This window comes from Phyllostomus hastatus, unplaced genomic scaffold, assembly GCF_019186645.2.
Source record: "Phyllostomus hastatus isolate PE091 unplaced genomic scaffold, TTU_PhHast_1.1 phas_contig_64, whole genome shotgun sequence".
NCBI classification, from domain to species: domain Eukaryota; kingdom Metazoa; phylum Chordata; class Mammalia; order Chiroptera; family Phyllostomidae; genus Phyllostomus; species Phyllostomus hastatus.
This window is the reverse complement of record NW_025333928.1, coordinates 9,406,343-9,429,054: the sequence shown is the minus strand read 5'-3', so window position 1 is coordinate 9,429,054 and position 22,712 is coordinate 9,406,343. Positions and strand designations below refer to the sequence as shown.

General features: G+C 50.5%; 2 protein-coding genes across 11 annotated transcripts in view; both read right to left on the bottom strand.

The window, feature by feature from the left end:
- Positions 1–652: 652 nt before the first annotated feature.
- Positions 653–17,422, bottom strand: TAOK2 (TAO kinase 2). 3 transcript variants are annotated; one of them, XM_045848906.1, is made up of 19 exons: positions 16,655–17,422; positions 13,350–13,516; positions 13,091–13,162; positions 12,896–12,997; positions 12,397–12,442; positions 12,170–12,266; positions 11,898–12,011; positions 11,695–11,786; positions 11,146–11,239; positions 10,966–11,047; positions 9,994–10,161; positions 9,559–9,819; positions 9,223–9,384; positions 7,333–7,698; positions 7,043–7,246; positions 6,465–6,704; positions 3,125–3,337; positions 1,984–2,166; positions 653–1,897 (listed from the first exon to the last, which is right to left on the bottom strand). In XM_045848906.1, exons 2-19 carry the CDS (start codon positions 13,479–13,481, stop codon positions 1,376–1,378), a joined length of 3,150 nt encoding a protein of 1,049 aa, XP_045704862.1. In that variant the 5' UTR covers positions 13,482–13,516; positions 16,655–17,422; the 3' UTR covers positions 653–1,375. The 3 variants fall into 3 exon arrangements, with proteins under 3 accessions (XP_045704862.1, XP_045704863.1, XP_045704861.1); XM_045848907.1 differs by lacking the exon at positions 653–1,897 and adding an exon at positions 2,304–2,411 and having other exon boundaries at positions 2,025–2,166; XM_045848905.1 differs by lacking the exons at positions 653–1,897; positions 1,984–2,166; positions 3,125–3,337 and having other exon boundaries at positions 4,602–6,704.
- A 790-nt stretch (positions 17,423–18,212) lies between these two features.
- Positions 18,213–22,712, bottom strand: part of TMEM219 (transmembrane protein 219) — a 30,863-nt gene continuing 26,363 nt past the window's right edge. For 7 of the 8 annotated variants that reach the window (XM_045849066.1, XM_045849067.1, XM_045849065.1 and 4 more), the window contains 3 exons: positions 20,993–21,222; positions 19,657–19,826; positions 18,236–18,335 (listed from right to left, as the gene is read on the bottom strand). In XM_045849066.1, coding sequence (XP_045705022.1) covers positions 19,689–19,826; positions 20,993–21,222 — 368 coding nt within the window. In that variant the 3' untranslated portion in view covers positions 18,236–18,335; positions 19,657–19,688. Of the gene's footprint in view, positions 18,336–19,656; positions 19,827–20,992; positions 21,223–22,712 lie in introns of all 8 variants that reach the window. The other variant, XM_045849062.1, reaches the window with a different exon arrangement.

The window sequence follows — 22,712 nt, the reverse complement described above, 5'->3', positions numbered from 1 at the left end:
CCCTCAGGTTCTCCAAAGTCCGTTTTTAGATCCTGGCACCTAGTCTGCCTTCAGGCTCTATCAGAAGAGTGTAGCTCCTATCATTGTTCCTCCAGCCTGACCAGCATGCCTCTCTGACCCTCCTGCCTAGTTGGAAGGAGCATCTGAAAAACTGGCCTTAAGAATGTGAAGCAAAAAAGAAATAACTTGGGGACAGCTGGTATTTATGTCTTCCTCTTATGAAAATAGCCACTTCTTATTGAGTGCCACTTCTTATTAAGAGTCCACAGGCCAACTCTTTCAGCATTGCAGGGGTGGGTACAGGACCTATACCTGACCCATCAGAGTACCACCTAGGCCTCTGGCCACAAATGGACCCTATGAAGTCACTTCAGGACTTTGCCAAGATTCTTGTTGTTGAGGTTTCTGGTAAGATGTAAGCCTGGAGCTACCAGGAGTCTGAGCATGAAGTGAACCTTTTAAAAATCTTTGAAGCCAAGGCCAAAAGGCTGATGATCCCCTTTGAAGCTCTGAATCCAGTCATGCCTAAAGTCATTAAAATCACTGAAATTTTTAGTTACACAATGCAATACTTTTTAAATACAAGTAACACTATCACCTGCCACTGGATAGTCCTTAATACACAGCTTAGACAGAAAGGGTGAGTCCTGGGTCTGTTAGAATAATCAACAGTTTATTAAAAGCTCGCCATGGGGCTCTGTGCTAGCCCTGTAGCTGGGAGGGGCTCCCATGACTGTCCCCAGACCTGGGAGCAGTCCCTTCCAAGGTCCTTCCCTTGTTCCCCTGCCCCAGCTGAGTGATCTCAATTAAAAAAAAAAAAAAAAGACAAGACGGCACAGGACGTCAGACGGCAACAGGGGAATGGAAAGACCCAGGCATCCTGACCCCAAGACCCCATCCTGATTCTTCTTCCTAGGAAGGACTTCTCTCCTGTTCTTCCCACCCCAGATCCCAGACTTGCTCTGCCACATCGCAGGTCTGGAGGGCCTGGTGTCCCCAGTCCATGGCCCCATTGCAGGGGTAGTATAGTTCTCTGAATATAATTATGTCTAAACCCACCCTTCCCCTCCCCCAGGGGACTAGATGAATATTTGACACACACACATCTCCCTCCTTTTCCGAGGCTGTGATGGAGAGAGACCCTGGCACCATGGTGGGGAGGCAGGGACTCCTGGTCAGCCTTGAGGCATCTATGCCCAAGCTGACACTGGGCCACTGGCCAGCCCAAGAAGCTCATGAGATGAGGAGATTTGAGGAGAGCTGGAACCAACATCCTGTTCCCCACCCTTGGGTGGGCCTCAAGTTTACAGCCCTCCGGGATCAGGCTCCACCCACCCCTGCCCTTGCCCCTTCATCTGCTCATCCACCTTGCACTTCAAGAATAGAAGTGGGAGGAACCATTGAGTATATGGGAAGCAACACTGGTGCTGCGGCTTAGAGGCCCAGGCACTGCAGCAGCAGGTGGGCCCACATTGTCACTGCCACTGCCCCCCGAGGCTGCGCGTCGCAGGGGCTGGGGGCTGTTTCTTAGCAGCAGCAGGGCTCCACCACGGGGTGTCCCACTCTGTGCTGGGGGCCCCATCCAGTTTGGGGGACCTGGGGGAGCCAGCAAAGAGGGCTGACGCCAGGCTGGTGGGGGCATGCCTGGTGGAGGAGGACCATGGCTCCAGTGTGCCCCGGAACGGGGAACAGGGCGGGAAGGCCAGGCAGGGGCAGGGGGTGGAGCGGGATAGCCCTGAGCAGCAGCCTCAGCTGGGATGCCCCCAAGAGCCATGCTGGAGAAACCCAGCCTCATGCTTTCAGCATCAAAAGCCTCGATCTCACGGGCCTGCCGCTCAAGCAAACTCCGGATTCTCTCGGAGCGCCCTGTCTGCAGAGCGAGCAGCTCCTCTTCCACCTGGGGTACCAAGAAGAGATATCAGAGTCCAGTGAAGGTGAGAGGACTGCCCTCCCCACCCTCCTGTCCTGGTCAAGCCCTCTCACCCGCTGCTCCAGCAGGGCCCGCCTCAGTGCTACTCTCTGCTCCAGCTCTCGCAACTCCCTCTCGTGTTGACTCTCCGTTCGGATCTTGATCTTGCTCTGATAAGCATTGAGCAACTCCAGTTCCTGTTGCAGCTGCTGCCGAAGAGCCTGGAACTCTGCTTCTTGGGTCTCATCAAGCCGCAGCTGGAGGATAGGAAGAACTAGTTTTAGGGGCCTCCTTCCCCACCCCCACAATCCTCCCCTGCCCCAGGTAGGCCTGGGCCCTAAGGTTTCAAGAAGCAGCCAGTGTCAACATCTACCAAAATAAAAGGTCGTCATACCCTGTGACACAGCAATTACACTTCCAGGAATTTATCCCCAAGGTATACTTGCACATGTGCTCGAAGGTGTTCACTGAAGCGTTGTAATAGCAAAATACTGGAAACAACCTAAATGTCCACCAATAAGGGATGGGTTAAATAAATTATGGTACATCCATACCATGGAAAATTCTATGCTGTTAAAAAAAATGAGGTATGTGTACTGACATGGGAAGATGTCCAAGAAATATTAGGTGGGGAAAAAATTAAAGAACAGTATTTAAATTATGATTTCATTTTTGTTAAAAAATTTTATGTAACTTTTAAAATATGCATAGGAAAAAATCTAGTACAATGAATTATTAACAAGTTACCTCTGAGAGGTAGAGCACTGGGTGGAAAAATGGCAACAAATAGCGTTACTTTTTACACCATGTGTATATTTTAAGTGGCCCATTCAAGTGTTACGTGTAATCACTTTTAGAACGGCAACCTTCAAAATCCTCCAGAAGTCTGAGAAAATTGTCCTGAGGGCTACAAGCATTTTGATTTGCTCCCTCTTCGCACATTAAACTAACTCAGGCTCAAGAAAAATTATAGCCACTCTTTCCTTGGTGGTTCTTGGTAGAGTAGGCAGGCTGGCTTTGTCAAGACCTTAAGAAAATGCTCAAGAGAGATAATAAAACCATTCTGCAGAATACTAACAGTGGGAAAGTTCTGAGTTTCCCAGGAACAAAAAGCCCCTTTTATGTCCACCTGCCCTCCCACTTTCACTGCCCATAACTAAGTGAGAAATAGAGGCCAACCTCCACCATGCTCACTCCCTGGACCCCAGGCCTCACCGCCTGTGAGCTGAGCATCTCCGAGATGGACTGGTCGTATTGCTCGGCTAGGATTGCCAGCTTTCGGGTCTGTTCTTCTTTGAGCCGCTTAAGGAGGCTCTTGTGCTGAGCTTTGGGCGTGGTTTCCAGCAAGTGTGCCCGCAGAGCCTTGTACTGCCGAGTCTGGATCTTACACGTCTCCTGGAACTGCTTCTTGATCTGCAGCTCCTTAGACTATGCAGTGGATGGACCGAGGGGAAACGGGGGCAGGGGAGAGGAGGAAGAGGAGGAGGAGGAGGAGGAGGAGGAAAGGAGGAGGAGAGGAGGAACAATCAGGAGAGAAAGGGAGAAGAGAGAGGAGGAAAGGAGACAGAAACAGAGACAGGGAGAGGGAGAGAAACAGAAAACATGTTAGACAGAGGGGGTGGGGGGAACTGTATACAGACAGACATGGAGAAGTGGGATTGTGTTGAGAGAGATCAGGAAGATTCTCAAAGGGCAAAAGATGTAAAGAAAATAAGACAGGTTCCAAGAGCATCTTCAGAATTAGGCGGAAAATTCACGAGAAACAGCAGGAGAGTTCGTGGACAGAAAACTGAGGATTTTTAGAGTACTGAGGGCATACGAAAAGTTTTGACCGTGCAAAGAGAAAACACACCTAGAGATAGAAGCATGTGAACAGATACAGAATGTGCACAAAAGGAGAAAACCAAGTCACACAACACACCCATGGAAGACAGTAACACAGCTAAAGACAAAGAAGGCCCAGGTTTAGTACATCTGGGTGGGAAGGAGGGAAGGAGGATAAGCACCGGGCTGAGAAGTGGATAAGAAGGGGTGGTGGCCCCATACAGGGCAAAGGTGGTGGCCAGAAAGGGCCTGACAAGTTCAATGGACCAGCAGCTGTCACTCTGGCCAGATCTCCACATTGCAGCCAGTCCCTTATGCACTCAGCTCCCACTCCAAGCCCACAACCAATTCCATTTCCATGGCCCCCATACTCTCTGCCTGGCCCCCCAAACTCACCACCCCACTACTGTATAGCATTTCCAATCCCATCCCCCAGCCTTCTAGGATTATGATTGATGCCAGGAGAGAAATTCAGCTCCCAGAAAGAAGGGAATCACATTGGGAACAGGTTGGGAGATAAAGCAGGGGATGAGCACAAAAGGACCTGGAAACTAAGGACTCTCTTAAGGAATCCACAAATGGGAACTGTGGGACCGAGAAGTTATGTCAAAGCTCAGAGGTCCAGACCCCCATGCTGGTGGTGGTCATGATGCAACAAAGCTATGACGGCAGAGAGGATGAGGCTGAGGAGTGAAGGGTTGAGATAACGTAGATGGAGGTGAAGAGGTCATGGAACTGGGGGCCAAGGGTCTGGATCAGGGGCATACCAGGGAGGCTAGGCGGCAGGACAAAGCAGACAGAGGCAGCCTGGGCCAAAGGTACAGTTCCGCTCAGTATTTTATTTGTGTTTGTCTTTTTCTTTTTTTGGTGGGGAAAGGGGGACAGGTTGGAAGGGAGACAGAAAAACAAAATCAAAGAGAGAAAAAAAAAAAACATGACTTCCCACCCACCACCACCCCTGGCCCCAGGCCTGAGTCAATGAGGGTGAGGATGAGCACACACACAGCGGGAGAACAGCAATAACTTAGGGTGGGGGAGGAGCTTCAGGAGAACACAAAGTGTAACTTGCGGGCTCCATAGGGGAGGAGGCTGCCTGTCTAGAGGTCTAAAGGGCTAAGGAGTGGGTGAGGAGGTGGGGAAGTGTACTGAGGAAGGATGGGTGAGAGGGAGGATTGGGACTGCGGAATCTTCACTGAGTAGTGGGACATAAAGTGCTCAATGCTCTAGATTTGGGCTGGTGAAGAGCTAGAGTTGGTCACCTCCAGGGAGGCAGGGCCCGGGACTGACGGATTCGAAATCTCCGTCCAGCTAGAGTCCCTGGTGGTGGCTGGTGGGAGGCAGGGGGCCCTAGCCTGCGTTGACTGCGTGGTAGCAGTCGGGGGATACGGCTGGGCCGTTCACCCCGAAGCAGACCCCAGCTGGCCAGTGTGTGGATAGCCCAGGGAGGCAAGTGGGAGGCCAAACCCTGGCTGGCCCGTGCCAGACGCCCATTCCAGCCCTTGCACAGGGCCCAAAACCTTGCCAATAGAGCTAGTGGGTGTCGAGCAGCGTGGGAATTACTCCGCCGAGGCCCAGGGACAGGCAGTCGGCTGCGGAAGCCATCTTTGTTGGTCTTGGGGTAGAGTGCAAACAGACCCCGATCCCCTATAGCCCCACAGCCCTGCAGGGCTCTGAAGGCCATAGGTGATAGGCGCAGGAGAGCCCGCAACCAGAGCCTAGAGATGCTCCGGCGGATCCGAGGGCCCTGCTGCCGCACCCATTTACCCCCAGCTGCCATAGCTGCCAGAGGTAGAGCCAGGCCTACCCAGGCTAAGAGCCAGGCTGCCCCAAGCCCCAGAGGGACACCCATAAGGCCTCGGCGCCAGCTAAGACCCAGGACAGCTGCCAGTGCAGTGCCCTGGGCCAGGAGTAAGAACAGACTAGGGGGCAGATGCAGTGCTGTACAAAGTAGTAGGTAGGAGGCCCCCAGGCCTACCAGCCCCACTTCAAGGGCCAGCAGTGAGGCTTGCAAGCCACCCCCACCCTGGGCCGCCAGCAGTGGGAGCAACAGCAGAAGTAGTAGGGGCAGGAGGCCAGAGGAGGACCCCACTGCGAAGGAGAGACCGGCCAGGAGGCCATGGGACAGGAGTCCAGGTAACTGGCTAGCAGAGCTGGGCCTCAGATATGTTGGAGGGGGTTCAGGGGGGATGTCTGGTGAGGGACAACCATCTCCAGGATCCCTCGGGGTCCTAACTGGAGTCCCCTCTTCCTCTTCCTCCTCCTCCTCAGGGACTGGGGTCAGTGCTACACCCTGGACCCAACCAAGCTCAAATTCCTCATCCAGGAGGCTCCCATCCTCCTTTGCCCACAACCTCCATGCCCCAGTCACCTCCTGGTCCACAATGTTTTTCTCCTGAGGTGCCAGGGATGGGACTCTAAGCTCCTCTATTTCCACCTCAGAAAGACCCCAAACTTCCTCATCAAAACTCCTATGTATTTGTGGACTGGGATTGGGGGTTCCTGATTCTTCTCCCAATATCCTCTGCTCCTCTGGTTCCAAGGTGGCCCCTTCCTTTCCCAGAATCCTTCTCTCCGGAACTGCTTCCTCCTCCTCTCCCAGAATTCTTTGGTCCAGGACTATCTCCTGGCCAGATAAGCAGGACTGCTCTTCTCTAGGGGTGCCTGTGCTGGGTGGTCCCAGAGCCCCAGGAATGGGGAGCGGGAGGCCCGGGGTACGCTGGCCTGCACGTACTTTGAGGCTCTTGGGCTGCTGGCGAACCTGGGCCGCATGCTTCTGCCGCAACTCTTGCTCACGCCGCTTGTTGTACTCCAGCTGGTTGCCCAGCTCTGTCTGATGCTGCAGGCGGGTGAGCTCTGCCCTTGTGCGCTGTACAGCCTGGAGCTGTCGTAGCTCCAGCTCCCGTGTGGCCTCATGCTGCCGCAGCAGCAATGCACACTCCAAGTCCTTCTGTGTCTGTTTCTTGTTCAAGTCCTAAAGCAAGAGAAAGGCAGGGCCCAGAGTGTGGTTAGGAAGCCTTATTGGTGTCAGAGAAGTAAGAGCCCCAGAATTCCTTGGCAGAGGGAGCTGAGGGTTAGGAAATGAGGTGTGTAGATGAGGGGCATAAAGAAGCCAAACTCCTGACTGGCCCAGGAACAGACTCCTAAAGGAACTCTAGCGGGGTCTGTCTGATGGGCACAAGACACAAAAGTGGTGTTCAAGAGAAGTGGAGCCATAACCCAAACAAACGCAGTGGGAAGACGACCACACGTGAGTCAAACAGAAAGGGGTTTCTGAGATCCTGGAGGGGAATGGGGGATGGGGTGACCTACCTCTCGCAGCAGATCCTGGTCTAGGCTGTGACGAGCCAGCAGCATCTTGCGCTTGTACTGGCGACATTGCAGCTCAAAGTACTGACGCTGCCGCCGTAGCAGCCCTGCCTCCTCCTCCGCCTGGCACTGCTGTAGCTGCTCCTTCTGCCGCAAAAGCCACTCAGCCTTCTCCCGCTTGGGTGTGCTGGGGTTCTCCTGGAGCTCCTAGATAAGGGCAGTGGGGAAAGCAGGGTGGTCAGGTCCTGCCTTACCCTCCAGTGAGCCCTACCCACTGCTGTAGCCTACTCCACCTCCTTCAGCTGCTCCTTCCGAAGTTTATAGGTCCGTTTCTGTGCTTCCAGCAGGGCAGCCAGCTCCTTCTTCTGCTGCCCAAGGATGTGCTGCTGGAACTTACGCTCCTCAGCCTGGGCAGCTCGTGCCTCCTTCTCGCCAATAGCCTGGTGCCGCCGTGCCAGCTTTTCTGCCTCAGCCCCAAAGCCAGCCCGCTGCGCCTCAAGCTCCCGCTGTAGCCGTGCACTGTGCTCCTCACGTTCACCCCTCAGCCGAGACTCCAGGGCTAGCAGCTGTTTCTGGTGCTGTCGTCGCATCCGCTTATAGCCACTTAGCTGCTCCCTCAGAGCTGAGTCCTGCTCATGCTCTTGGATTTGACGGCTGACCTGGGGCGGGAGAGAGGATGAGAAGAAGGGCTCAGCCCTGGTCTTCATTTTATTAACACATATAGTCTTCATTCTCTATGGAGAAAGAATATGGGTTTTAGACTCCTAGGTTTAATTTTTGTTTGATATATTCCTCACACATAATCTCTTAAACCTGCCACCTCAACTGGATAATGGGAATATAATCAACTTCACAGGTTGATGTGACTGAATGAAACGATAAAAGGTGCTGAGCTCAGGGACTGGAGTAAAGGTAGGAACGATTCAGATTGGTTCAAAAGAGTGATCAGAGACTCAGGCCCAAGTCCCAGCTCTGCCACTTACTAACCATGTGACCTGAAGCAAGTTAAGGTTGCTAAGCCTTGGTTTCCTCATATATTAAATGGAGCCATGATACCTCTTCATAGGAGCTGTGGAGATTAACTTTGATACGTATGTACTAGTATCTAGGACACTCTGAACCAGTAAGTGTTGGCTTCCTTCTCCTTCAGCAAACACTGAGGACCATTATAGCCCAAGTATAGAGCCAGGATCTGGGCCATGAGATGTTGGAATAACAAGAACACAAGGCCTGGATGTCTTCATCGAGGTTTGAGCTCAGTTCCATTGTCAAAGGGCTATGTCGGTGGACCCCAAAGTAGTCCAGCTGGCCAATACCCTGGATGTCAGAGTTCTCTGCACAGTGACACAAAGAACCAAGCGTAACAGGATCTGAACAGTCTTCCTACCGAAATAACCAACTACATGCAGAGACCACAAGAACATACTAAACCAGCCAGTAGCCTCTAAGGAATGTAACCTAGGTGTTTATTTAAAAGTATGGATAAAAGACTACGTTTTATAAAAAATCTACCCATTTTTCCCTGTCAAGTGAGAAAAACACTGCTATGACTTAATTTTAGGAAAGGACCAAGGTCCTGCTTACAGAATTGAGAACCATTAAAGGTACCTGGGCAAGTGACTTGGGCAAGCAGGCCCTCTAAGTCATGGCTGCCTCATCTCTCAAATGGGATCTTATCCTCTCCCTCCCAGATGAGCTTGAAGGATTAAATACAGTCATATGTGTGGGCCTGAGAACCAGTCAGTGGTATGAGGCAGACACCTGAACACCACTCCTGCCCTCCACAAGCACAGAAGCCAGCACACCTGTCATAATGCTGTTCAGGAGCAGCACAGTACAGGGATATAAAGCACTGGTTGGCCAGGAGTCTGGGGAGGCACCACAGCAGATACTACCTAAGCCCAGCCATGAAAGTGGAATAAGAGTTTGCCAAACTAGGAACACCCAATGTTGGAGATCTGTGATTTCCAGGACATTGGCCACACTAAGTAGCGTGACCAAAACAGTCTGCTGGAAGAAGACAGGGTCAAAGTGAGGAGAAAAAACCATATGAGAAGAAGGTGAGAGATAGCAACCAAAAGGGAGGGTGGGACATGGACTTACTTGTGTGCCACAAGCAGAAAATGATTTCTGGACTTAAGGTAATTGGGGCCTCCAGGCCGAGGGAAGATGGCTACACTTACCAGGGAGGCAGTACGGATGGTGGCAAAGTGGTCCCGGTTGCGGCAGTAGGCTCGGCGGCGGGCGGAAGAGGTGGTAGAGGTGGGAGCTGGGGCTGCAGGTGGCTGGAGAGGGCCCGGGGTCAGCTCTGGCTGGTAGGGGTCATCATACAGGTTGTCAGAGCCCTAGAGGGAAAAGTGGAAAGGATGCCCCAGGCTCAGAGGCCAATGGGCCAAAGGGAGTTCCCTGGAGACTCAGTCAGATTCAGAGAGGCAGTCATGCTTGGGAGGGAGAACCTGGGCAGGAAGGCTGGGGCTGGGCCTTGCCATTGTCAGGTCTATTCAGGGCGAGCTGCATACCGGCAACCGGTGGATAATGGAACTATGTGAAGTGACTGTGTGCTCCCCCTCCTGCATCATGGCCATCTCCCGGGCTTCAGGGCCTTCCTCCTCCTCTTCCTCTTCCTCTTCTTCCTCCTCCTCCTCCTCATTGTCCGAGGCATCTGCTAGGCTGTTGACTGAGCTGCTCTGACTGGAGGCGCTGATGGACATACTGGGTACTGAGTGGCTACTCTCTAGACTAGTCAGCGTCCCAGCCCGGTGCATGTAGGGATCCGTCTCCTGTAGATAGGGCACAGGCTGTTGGGCAGGGAAAGGGAAGTACAAAGGGTATATACATGGAGGTAGCACAAGGAGACAGTGGGTATGAGGAAGAGTGGAGAAGGGAGGGGTCAGACAGCTGCTAGGAGTCAAGTACAACATGGTAGTAAAGGGTGGTAGGACAAGCTGGGTCACCTCCTCCTCCTCTGGGGCCTCGGCACCAGGGCCATTGGGTGCCTCTTGGAACAGTATCTTCTTCATCTTGCGGTACTGCAGGTTGTCTAGCTCCCGCACAGCATCCTTGGTCCTCTGAATTAGGTCCATAATGACTGTGGGTGGCCGCTCCCGGAGCACAAATCGGTGCTGGGGAAAGAGAACACTGAAGTCTGCTGCCAAGCACCCCCCGACCTTCAGTATCCTATGGATGTTGGCATTTCTCTAGCCTGAGGCAACTCCCCTGAGGCCCATGCCCAGCATGAGCTGATGCTGGCCTTGTCCCAACCTCTCCTCCCACATTAATTTTCACCACCCAATCTCTACTGCCCAGTCTGTTGTTCCTGAAGCAACAGTCAGCTATGGCTGACAGACAAGAACAGTTAGATCTGGATTCTAGTCCAGGGCTTCTATCAAAGTGCTGCATGGCCTGGGCATGGCACGGGGCCTCCCTGGACCTCATAAGGTATCCCACAATTATAAACCCCCTGTCAAACTAGACAATCTACATCTGTTCCCAACTAGAGTTCTTAAGGCCCCCATGGATCTGTGAAGGGAATGGGGGCTCCTTTACTTTTGATAACTCAAAAAACATCTAAGGGAAATCAGACATTTACCCATGACAAGGCTACACAGGCTTTTGGCTCGATTTATATCAGATCAGTGTGGTAACCCTGGTAATTGCATGCTGACCAGAATCTCTGGCTGGCAATTATATACATCTTTGGTTAATAAAAGATGGGAAAACAAATGATTACTTAGTGAATAAACAGGCAGACTGGCAGACAAAATCTAGTAAAACACAGAATCCATGGGGTGTAGGGATAGGAATGGGAATTCATAAATTAAGTTCTTGGTGGAGAAAGAATTGGAAATCACTATTTTCATTGAGGGGTTCATTGTGGCTCTGACATGTCACAGTTCTAGCAGAATGCTAGGCCAGTGAGTCCTCACCTTCAGAAGAACCTCTGAGGTTGGTCTGTCTTGAGGGATTTTCTGAAGACAGGAGTCGACAAAATTCCGGAAGTACTCAGACCTAGTAGTCACAGGAAGGAGAGGGAAGGCTTAGGAAGGCATAGCCAGGCAGACTTAACCTGTGGCCTAACCCCTGGGCCCAGGAATCCAATTCTTTACCAGTGTCCTGACTGGAGCACAGGGGACTCGTTCTGTGCAATGTGGTATAAGGCACTCATCGCATTCATGTTAAACAGCGGTGGTTTCCGTTCCGCTATAGAGAAAGGTCAGGTGGGAGAAAGAGAGAGGAGGTAGGTAGTTAAAGGAGACTGGAATGGAAATCAGAAGACCTGGGTTCACACTCTAGCTCCCTGATTCAGTTTTTATCACACTGAAAGAAAACATGCTTGTTTCTCCAACTTGAATGCAAGTTCCACGAAGGCAAGAGCCTCATTCACTGCTATATCCCTAGAATATACTAGCACGGCACACACAGGACACAGTGAGTACTCAAAAAAGGTGTAGGACTATAATATTAGACAGGAAGGGATGAATGCTATGAAATCTTTACGTTTGAGAACTGGCGGGATTTGACAGCTGTCTGTATTGGGGATCAAGGGTAGAGTCAAAATGGACAAAAGCTCAGGGACCTCGAAGGATGGTATGGTATAGAGATAGGAAGAGAAAGAGAATGTAAAGAGGATGAGGAAACAGACGGGATGTCTTTACCCAGCTCAATGCAGGTTATCCCCAAGGACCAGACATCCACCTTTCCATCATACTGCCCTTCATCCATTGCCAGGATCACCTCTGGAGCCATCCTGAGAGAATGGTCAGGAGAAAGAGGATAACTTAACTACTTGTCCAGACCCTGCCAACTCCTGCTCCCAACATCATGGGAGCTCTCCCCACTCACCACCACTCCCACTCACCAGTACGGGGTGCCCACAAAGGAGTTGGCAGGTGCCATGATGGATGCAGAGCCGAAGTCCCCCAGCTTCACCAAGCCTGGCTCTGATAGCAGGATGTTTCCAGCCTTCACATCCCTGCCAGAGAAGCAAAGCACAGGAATCAGATATGCATCTCAGAAAGGCTGGGCAGGGGCTTTAGTACCAAGTTTCAAAGAAGGCTGTAGCCTAGCTGAATGAAGAGTGGTGTAGAGAACACCCTCCTCCCTCCCAGCCATCATCAGTGCTGCTTGTACCTATGGATCATGTTGTGGGAATGCAGATAAGCCAGGCCCTGGAGGGCCCCGTGGGTCACAGCTGCAATCTCCACCTCCTGAAGGGGCTTCTTATGCACTGGGGAGTGAGGGAAAAACATCAAACTGAGGGAGCTCAAAGGTGTGCCTGGAACAAGCTCCCCTTAACCTTTCCCCTACAGCTTCTCTCTTCTTCTCCCTTCTCCCACTTGCTGGACAAAGTTACTTACCTTCTAGAAGGTCAGAAGCTGAGCCCAGGCAATACTCCATCACCAACTAAGAAAGGGTCAAGGGTCAGAGATCAGTAGAGTTGGTCACCCCGGCCCATCTCCCTTGGGCAGAGATGCAAAACAGAGAGCTGCCTTGCTATCCTTCACTGAGACAATGCCCGGAGGGTAACAACAGGGAAGAAGGGCAACTGAGAAAATGGGGGGTGGAGAGTCCCTAGAGTCAGCGTCTCTCCCACCTGAATCCCTTCAAAGCCCCATCCAATCTCTGTCTCCTCCAACCCTTTCCAACAGCTAATAGTCTGTGTCACTCTTCACACCAGTCTAGACAGACACTGCTGCCCATGGCTTTGTGAGAACTAAAGAGGATGGGAGAGACTTCCTTTTCCCCAAGTTCCCAACACCAGCACTCTGAATGGAGACCACCTGAGAGACTAGACCAGGATAAGGATGGGCCTGAGTTGGGGTACAAACATCAGGCCAGAGTCAGGGGCTAGCTCACCCAAGCCGTGTGTTCCCTCAGGTAACAGCCCCGGTACTGAATGGTATTGGGATGCCGGAGCTTCTGTAGGAACCGAACCTCCTTGATAATGTCTTGCCACTTCTGGGAGGCGGTCAAGGGGAGAAGAGGCTTACTCAGCTACATCTTGAGATTGGGGTTTCCTGCCCCCACCCAGTCTTATTAAGTCTAACCCACCTCATTTGACTGCTTCCCACTGTAGGACATCTTCTTGATGGCCACCACTTCATTATTCCGGACATCCCGGGCCTAGAGGACCAGACCAGAAGGTGGGTGAAGGCACCAGTGAGAACTGGGCAGTGGGAAGACTTGCTGGCACAGTAGGAGAAAGCAGGAAAGGCTGGTGTAGTGGAATATTATAGAGGACTGTTTGGAAGTCCACAGGAAGAAGAATGCAGTCCCCATCCCTACCCCACCCTCCCAAGCTTCAACTCACAAAGTACACAGCTCCAAAGCTGCCATGGCCAATTTCCCGAAGGTCGGAGAAGAGCTTTTCGGGGTCATCCTTGAAAAAAAGCTCAGCCACATCAGGGTCCTTCAGGCTCCCGGCCCGGCCCCCAGCTGGCATGGTGGCCCCTGAGGGCCCTGAGAGTGGGGCCTGACCTGGAGAATGAAAATGGGACCCTTAGTGCAAGGATGGGGCTCTCAGAGAGAGGAAGGGGCCCCTCAAGTTTATCTTTTCCTTCCCTAATTCCCTGATGAGGGGGAGGCACTGCTGAGGAAGGGGGGGGGGGATTAGGAACAATATCAAAGCTCCAAAAAATGAATTTGCCCTGGCAACCAGAGCATGGGGCCGGGCCAGAGTTCCTGGAGTCCCTAAAACTGCTAAGATGACTGGGAACTAGGCATCCTCACCAACCCCCTCAGCCCTTAACAAGTTCCATTTCCCTACAACCCTTACTTCTTTCCTCAAGAATAAAAGATTTTTCCTCCCAGCCAGAAGCCCAAATCCCAAAGGGTCCTGTCTCACAAGTCCCATACTCCAAATGTTTCCAGGCACCTTCCGATTCCCCTTGGCGTTGCAGCCCCCCTCCTCCCTCAACCTCTCACACCCTGGAAGAGAGCAGGAAATAGCCAGGCCGGAGGTAGTGGAAATCCGGCCATTGTTAGAAGTGGGTACTGGCCCAGAAGGGCCAGAAGGCTCATTCTCAAAAAGGGGCTAGGGACACTGGCAGAGAAGAGATCTAGAATGGGAAGGGCAGGGCTAGAAATGGCATCTGGCTTTGGGGGCCTCCCTGTGACCTGAGCTGTCTTATTTGTCCATTCCAATTGCCTAGGTATCACACACAGGTATAGGACATTTGCGGTATACCAATAACATTTATTAAGCACATGTAGCAACACCTTAGATGTATCACCTCTCATTCAGTCCTCACCACAATCTTATGAGGTTATTACTATTACCCCTATTTTGCAGACGAGTAAACAGGCTCAGAAAGGGTGACTTTCCCAAAACTGTCCTCTACCACTGTGCGTTTAAAACAGCCCTGTGAAGTAAGCAGGGCAGGATCATGACACCATTTCATAGACAAGATCACCGAGGCAGAGAAAGGAAAGAGGACTTCTCCAAGGTCAGAGAAGAGGACTTTCTCCTCTCCAGTAAGGCATGTGTGCTCATTACTCTCTCAGCAACTCACTACAAGCTCAGCTCCCTCCTGCTGGGAGCTTCCCCTGACCACTCCAGTGCTTAGAGAGAGCTCCAAGAGCACCCACCCAAACACCCAGAGAGAGCTCCTTCATCAAAGTCAAGACCCCCAAGGGGATCCTAGGTGACTCCTGACTAAGCACTTGTTGGAATTCAGGCATAAAGAAGCCTTCAGAAGAGCTGGACTCCCAGGGCAGAGTTCTAGCCCTCTAAGAGAGCCTAACAATTTAGCATGTAATTATATTTTGTCATGCATTGTTTCCTATTGTGTTGTTAATTTTGCCTCCTCAGCCCAACTGGAAGCTGGAGGACAAGGAGCAAGCCCAGCTTTCTTCAGTGGGCCCCCAGGGTGCACAGGGCTCTCAGAATAGCCTGGGAGATTGATTGATTGCCCTCAGCAGCTCCAAGGCTGCTCAAAGCAGGCCCCTTTCTCCATTCTCCTGTCAGCAACCCTGCCAAGCACCCCTCATCCCCACCACATACCCACACACAAAAGCAGGTGCTCAAAACTTGCCAAAGTAATCTTCTTGACCTCTTTACCAGCTCCCAACCAAGAATGCCAACACAGAACCCTAGGCCACATCACATGAGGCCTCTTCCTCAAATAACACTGAACATTTGAGCAACTACCAAGGTCTGTCCTAAATCATAACCACCTTCTAAAATGGACAATGTTATCTCCATTCTGCAAATGAGGAAATCCAAGTGTGTCTGTCTCTATACTACCAGTAGTACATTTCATCCACAATGTACAGCAACAGGGCTTTGAGTAATATCCTTATACTTCGCCCTTTCTTCAGTGAAAAGAATTACAGCATAGGTCTGTTGTGAAATTCTTTTCCAGAAGATTTTCTTTATTTTTTAGAGAGACAGGAAAAGATGGAGAAAGAGAGGGACAGAGACATTAATGTGTGGCTGCCTCCCACATGCCTCCCCACTGGGGATGGGGCCTGCAACACAGGCATGTGCCCTGAATGGGAATCGAACTGGCAACCTTTTAGTTTGCAAGCCGGTGCTCAATCCACTAAACCACACCAGCCAGGACTCTGTTGTGAAATTTTTAATGAGATCTCATATTTAGGAACACTGTACACTCAGCATATGGTTTTTTCCCTACCTGCCTCTAGGATCACCACAACAAGGCTTTAATACTTTGGGGATCACCCTACCCCAGCAGCTTGGCTTTAACATCACTGTGGCTATAATCTGTCAGAAGAGAGAGCCCTCTCAAGGAACCCAGGCCAAAGACTGGGATCACAATAAAGATGAAGGTCATGGTGAAGAGAAAAATCCATGAGGCAGAAGGTAGGAGCCAGAGCTCCTGAGTACAGCTCTCCTAAAAAGGAAGCTCTTCTTCCTCCCATCCTTAAATCTTACCCCAACTCAAATCCTGATTCTGTCCCTGAGTGACCTTGGGCAACCTCTCTGGGCCTTAATATTTTCAACTGTAAAATGGGAAGATAGCAATAAAAGGGTGAAGGGAGGGTCACATGAGAAAATAGATGGAAAGCACTTTGTAAATGATAGATTGCTTGACAAAGAGATTATTTATATGAGCACAGACAAGAAGCTGGAAGGTAACTAATGTAACCGGGGGAAAATACTGCCAGGCACCCCCAAACACAAATGCACACACACATTTCCCTGAAAGGACAAGAAACCCAACCAGACCATGCCTAAAAAACACATAAACAGACCCACGATAGAGGTCAGAGGCACGGAAATCAACACTCCAGAACAATCAGTTAAAAGGGTTATAATCATGAGAAAGAGGTAGTAGCTGTGAGGGGCAAAGTGAACAGGGGAGATCAGAAGGTGCAAACCCACCTGATTAGCTCAGGCACCTAGGGCGTGACGCTCGGTGACATCAGAAACCCTGCCACCTGAGGTGCCCCATCAAACAGACATAATGAAGGGAAGAGGAAGGGGAAGAGGGTGGCAGCTGAAGGCAAGGCTAGCCAGAGGCTGACCACTGGCCCAGCTGGGCTTCCCCATCCTGAGGTAAGGGCCTACCTAGGCCCAGCTTCTGAGAAATGAGCACCCTTTCTTATCAATGCTAGACACAGGGACCCTCGTCCCTGCTCCCCGTGTCTCACCTGGTAGGGGTCACTATGGTGCCCCAGCGCTTCCGACTCCTCCTGAGGTCCTCCAGCGGCTCTGCCAAGCTGGGAGAGGGGCAAGGAGGCCTTTCCCCTTGCCACCTCTTCCTCGTCTTTCTCCCTTCCTGAGGGGCGGGCCCGGGAAGCCTCCCCTGGAGGGGAGGGGGTGACAACCTGATCTGACCTCGCGGTCCAGTCCTCCCCCTCGAGGGCGACAGTTGCTGAGTCCCGGGTTTCTGATTGTGGGATCTGAACCCCAGATATTTCAACGGGGGGAGGCTCAATCTGGTATTTGAACGCGTGGGGAATGAACCCCGGATACTGGTGCACGCGGGGCCCTGAACCCCAGATATTTGAAAGCCTATAAAACAAGAGCCCCAGGTTTACAGAGATTGGGACCCGAGTCCAGAATATCTCAATCTTTGGCGCTGACACCCGGATATTTGAGAAGCGAGGGGTCAAGCCCAGAAATTCGGGACCGAAGGGCCAGAGCCCCAGGTGTCCGGCCACCGACAGGGCGCCCACCCCCTAGGACGTCCGGCCAAACGGTTCCTCTCACGTCAGGGTCTGAGGGTGACAGCCCCCAATCCCTCCCCGGCCTCCTCCCCTTCTCTTTCTCTCTCCTAAAAGTGGCTGAAAGATTGCAGGTAAGGGCAGTCCCGGCGCCCTCTCCCTCTCCTCTTCAGCCTCAGCTTCTCGCCGCACCACAACCCGGGTCTCGTCCGGGTCTCCCTCTCCCTCTTCCTCCCAATTCCAAGATGGAGACCGGGCGGGAGCGCGCAGGCGCTGTAGGGACGCCTGGCCAAAGTGGGTGGGGCTCCAGAAGAGACAGCCCCGCCCCTCTCTCCTTACTGCCGCGGCGGCGAAGACAGGCAGCCACGGGGCCAGAGTGCGCACGCGCTCCGCCACGCGGACCCTGGGTGGGAGGCGGGGTAGAGGGCTAAGCTTGGAGGGGGAGGAGCCCAGCGCGCTTTCGGACAACTGGCGTTGGACGGACTGCGGAGCATGCGTTCGCCCCGCCTTAGCGGTGAGCCCGAGCTTGTTGCTAGGGGAAGCTTTGAGGGGGCTCGGGTGGAAGGTAAAAAGCAGCCGTGATCTGCGCTTGCGTGCAGGATAGATGCTGGGAGGGGCAAGGGAAGGCTGGTGCTGGGCACCAAAAAGGCGGGAAAATGGGCTGCTCAGGTTAGCAACCAGGGAGCCTGGCAATGCATCTAAATCGAGGAATCTTGGAGGGGTAATCTGTCAAATCCTTATAGCAAACTGAAGCCTTTTAGGGTTTCATGACCTGTCCAAGGTCATACTGCATTATGCATTCCCTTGACCAAACCCACCTAACTCTCTCAACTGGCTGAAATTATCAACTTTATTTCATAGGTATATGGTGGCAGAGCGGGGATCAAAACCAGGCATTTACCAAAGCCGTGGTACAACCGTGGGAACAGCTGCATTAACCCATGCCCTGTGACAACCTGTATCCCACACCAAGAATCAACAAGGAAAAAAGTTCCCTCAACCTCCTGAACCAGTCTACTCTAAAATTCCCACCTCAATCCAATTCCCAGTAAACACACTAGGCAGTATTGGGCAAAAAATCTTTTAATTTCCCCCCACATTCTAGCTCCACTTTCTGTAACATCTCTTCAAACTCAGAACCAAGGTCAGAGAAGTTGATCCACACCTGGAGAAAAATAAAAAAAAAAAAACAAGGCAGATGAGAAAGTCCTTGGGGGAAACCCTGGAATAGCTGCAGAAATTGAGGGAAGAGCAGAGCAAATGACAAGAGAGATAGGTACAAGCACTCAGTCCAACTGGGATGGCCTCAGGACCCCAGGATCTGCCTGACACCAGAAAATATTCCTTTTCCAGTCTGTTCAGATCTAAGAAAGGCCTTGTCTCTCCCCTGCACCTTGCCAGTCTCTTCCACTCAGCACCAGTGGCCCCCACAGCCTGCAGTGTCAAGTCATAGCATCTTAACCTGGCATCATGGTGCCTCATTTCCTGTCTCAAATAGGTGGTTGCAGCAGTTAGGCCTAGCCCTAAGCAAAATAAGCTAAGTTGATCTTGAATGTCTGGTTCCACTGGCCTTTCCCTGAGCCGGAGCTGTTTCTACTTCTTCCACAGTTATGTCCTAGGGCACAGCAGCTGCTGAAGCTGAGAACAATTTAAGAGCTAGAAGCACAATATATGACTCTCGTATTGTATGAGACCCACCTAAGAGAGTAAGACTATTTTACACAAATATTTCATTTTCCTTAATGAGCTGACACACAAACTAGTTAGCCAATATGTTTCCTACACACCGCTACCTTTGTGAGGCTGTGTTCATCCAAAGATTCTGTTGGCAGAGTCAACTTTGTCTAAAGGCAGTGATAGCTAATCGTAAAGAGAAAATGCATGTAAAGTGCTTGGGCATCATCAATTAATTCTTCTGAGCAGTTCAAGATGAATTTTACAAAATTTGCATCATAAAACTGGGTATCAGAATTTCATGAAAAAGCAAGGCAAACAGGATTCATATCCCAGGACACATCATCCAATTTGAGCCCTCTTAATCTACCAGTTACCAAAAAGCTTGGACGTGAACGAGAGCTACAGGTAAAACTTTTTTTTAAAAGATTTTATTTATTTAATTTTAGAGAGGGAAGGGAGACAGAGAGGAAGAGAAACATAAATGTGTAGTTGCCTCATGTGTGTTCCCTACTAGGGACCTGGCCCGCAACCCAGGAACGTGCCCTGACTGAGAATCAAACCCCTTTGGTTGGCAGGCCAGTATGCAATTCACTGAGCCACACCAGCCAGGGCAAGCTATGGGTAAATCTGAAGATCCAAATGTTAACTGAAAGAAGTCAGTCACTAAAAAATATGTATGATTCCATCTATATAAAGTTTGAAAATAAGTAAAACCAAACCATATCATTTAGAAATAACTCTATCTCAGTTACAATTCCCATCCCCACCCCATCCCCTACTCTCACAGGACTGGGGCAAAAATACCTTACCTGAGAACAAGACAGGAACTAGGCCAGTGCCCTCAGAGCCGGGTTCTAGACCAGGAGGACTCCCGGCGTGGATGAAAGCACACAGTAGTTAAAAAGCAGAGAAGGCCACCAAGGAGAAGCAGGAAAAAGCCTAAAACCAGCAGCCTGGAGCCACACAGAGCCAGCTCCTCCTAGGGATGGGCACAGGGAGGGAAGGAAATAAGAATGAGACAGAGGGAGGATAGAGAATCTTGCCTTAGGAAGACATCTTACTCCCAGCCCGAGGCTATGTAGAGAAGCCTCCATGGGAGGTAAGGCCTCTCCACATCCAAGGAGCAACTAAAGGGGAAATGTTATTTCTATACAAGCTGTCTAGCCAGTGTCTTCCACCCAGCACCAGCGGCCCCATGGCCTGCAGTACCAAGTCATAGCATCCTAGCCTGGCATAGCAGTGCCTCATGCTCAGGCCCCTGCATCTCTCCTGCCTCTTACCCTAAGTCATTCCTAAGCCCCTCATCACGAAGTGTCCTCAAAGGCTAAACACTTCTCATTCTCTAGGCCTGTGCTCATGCTGGTCCTTTATGCCTGAAATGTATTTCCTCTTTCCTGAACCCCCTCTAGTGCATTCTCTGCCCAAATCTTCCTCATTTCCAGGGATCATCCTAACAGAGCAGAACAAGGCTGGGACTCAGAGTCGGAGGGCCTAGGGTGATATCCTAGGTCTGCCGCTTAAGTAAGTGTGTGGCCATGGGCAATTTACTTCCTCTTTCTGAACCTGTTTCCTCATCTGTAAAATGGGATAATAACAGCTACCTCAAAAGGCTGTTTTAAATCAAATGAGATAATCTGAAAGCACTCTGTACACTACTGTACATGATTCCCTTTTTTAAATGCCACCGTGTCTGTGAAACTCTCCATAAACGTTCATGTTAGAGTTAATTGCTCCTTACACTGTGATTGAATAACACTTTGCTCACATCTCTGTGCTAGCAATTAAGTTATTATGCCTCCTAGTCCAGCTTCTGAATTCCTTTGAGGTAGAGGTCATGTTTAATTGTATTTAAAGACAATAGTTAATAGTAATAACTGTCATTTATCAAGTCTCTATTATGTACCAGGCATTGTACTGGGTACTTTACACTCACCCTCATTTATTTTTCAAATTAGGAGATAGTATCATGTTTTCTGTTTTACAGATGAGGAAGTGAGGCTCATAGAGACTCAGGTGCTTGTTCAAGATCACACAGGCTCCCAGTCAGGATTACAAATCCTATGTTTTATCCACTAGGTAGAATTGCCTTCAAGACACAACCTGTAGCAAAGAAGTCTATGAAGCCTGATAACCTGAAGCTCTTACCAACGTGAGTAGCTTGGTGAGCACAAGGCCTTCCTGGCTCCATACCCTGACACAATCTTCACCCATCCTAGGGCTCAGGGTGACATTTCCTACTCCCTCCTCCGAGCAGGATATGGGTGGCTGGCTGGAGGGCAGAAGTCCTGGAGCAGCACTAAAATACAGGCAGATTCCTGGGGTCCTTTCCGTGGTGACCCTGGCTGTAACAAGGACCCACTCTCCTGCAGAAGATCCTATGGGAGGCACCGGAGAGGAGATGGAAGAAAATGAAGGGTCAGGTGGGAACCACCCATTTTCAGACCTCTATTCATTTCTAAGGCTTCCTACAGTACCAAGTGTTCTGGCACTGATTCTATTCAATAAAGTACTCTATACACCATCATTTACATCATGGAAAAATTAAAAATAACTATGTACCCATATAAACAAAAATTAAATTAGCTTAAAAACAACAAAATACACCAATAATCACAAAGTTGCAATAGATAGATACACACTGTCAATGTTAATTTGTATACATTAGTTTGTTCTTTTTAAATAAAACAGTTTTCCACTAAGTACCAAAATACATGAAAAGGTTCACATCCCATTTCAAATTAGTGGGACAATAGTGGCCTATTCAGTCAACGGCCTTGGGACAATTTCCATTTGGGAAAAAAAATTAGACTGTTATCTCACTATAAAATAAGGTCCAGATGTATTAAAGGCCTATACAAAAAAACTGAAAACAAAACAAAAGCCTAGGCAAATATTATAAGAAAATACAGAAGAATATTTTCTAATTTTAAAGTTGGGAAGCCCCTCCTAAAAAAAGACACATCTAAAAGCCTGAGTAAAGAATAACAGAAATAAACTTAACCTCATAACAAATTAAAGACTTCTACACAATGAAAGGTAAGTTAAAAACAAGTCACAGTTTTTTGGACTTCCGCTCAAGATGGAGGGAGATGTAGGTAAACATGGCTCACCTCCCCGCACAACCGCAGCAAAAATGGCAACTAAACTGCAAAACAACTATCACCTAGAGTTGTCAGAAAATTGAGCTGTATGGAAATCTGACAACTGAGGAATTAGAGAAGTCACCTTCATCCAGCTGGGTAGGATGAGCGGAGATGCAGAGATGCAGAATGGGCAATCCCACACCTACATGTGGTGGATAAGCATCGGGGGGATACTTTGAGAGTGAGGGATCCCAGCTCCACACCGGACCACCCAGCTCAGGATTCCAGTGCCAGGAAGCTAAGTCCCCATAACTTCTGGCTGAGAAAACCAGTGTGGGTGGGGGCAGCAGAAGAAACTGCAGGATTCTCAGGCATTTCCTCTTAAGAGGGCCAAAGTGGACTTAGGACTTAACACAGACTCACTCTCTTTGGGCTCCAGCATCAGGGCAGCAGCTGGAAGGGCACCACTGGCATATGGGGAGAAACTGAAGTGTCTGGCATCAGGGCAAGTGCCAGGGAACAGCTTCCTCCCAGACAAAACTCCAGAGGACAGGTAGCAGCCACTGTCCCTTTTCTGAGTCCTCTCTCACACACAGCCACAGAGAGGCAACACCATATCTGTGACTCCATCAACCTGGTTCACATGGGTTGCCCCACCCTGGTGATTACCTAAGGCCCTACCCCATCCAAATTACAGTGTGCTTTGCTAAAATAGGCCATGCTACTAAGACAGGGAGTCAAAACAGCTCTACCTAACACAAGGAAACAAACACAGGGAGGCT

Excerpts from the sequence above, each read along its gene's own strand:
- TAOK2 (XM_045848905.1), bottom strand. The coding sequence starts at position 13,481 with ATGCCAGCTGGGGGCCGGGCCGGGAGCCTGAAGGACCCTGATGTGGCT. Across the intron at positions 13,163-13,349 it reads GCTTTGGAGCTGTGTACTTT|GCCCGGGATGTCCGGAATAA; the intron begins GTGAGTTGAAGC and ends CTGGTCCTCTAG. Across the intron at positions 12,012-12,169 it reads TCCCACAACATGATCCATAG|GGATGTGAAGGCTGGAAACA; the intron begins GTACAAGCAGCA and ends CTTCTCTGGCAG.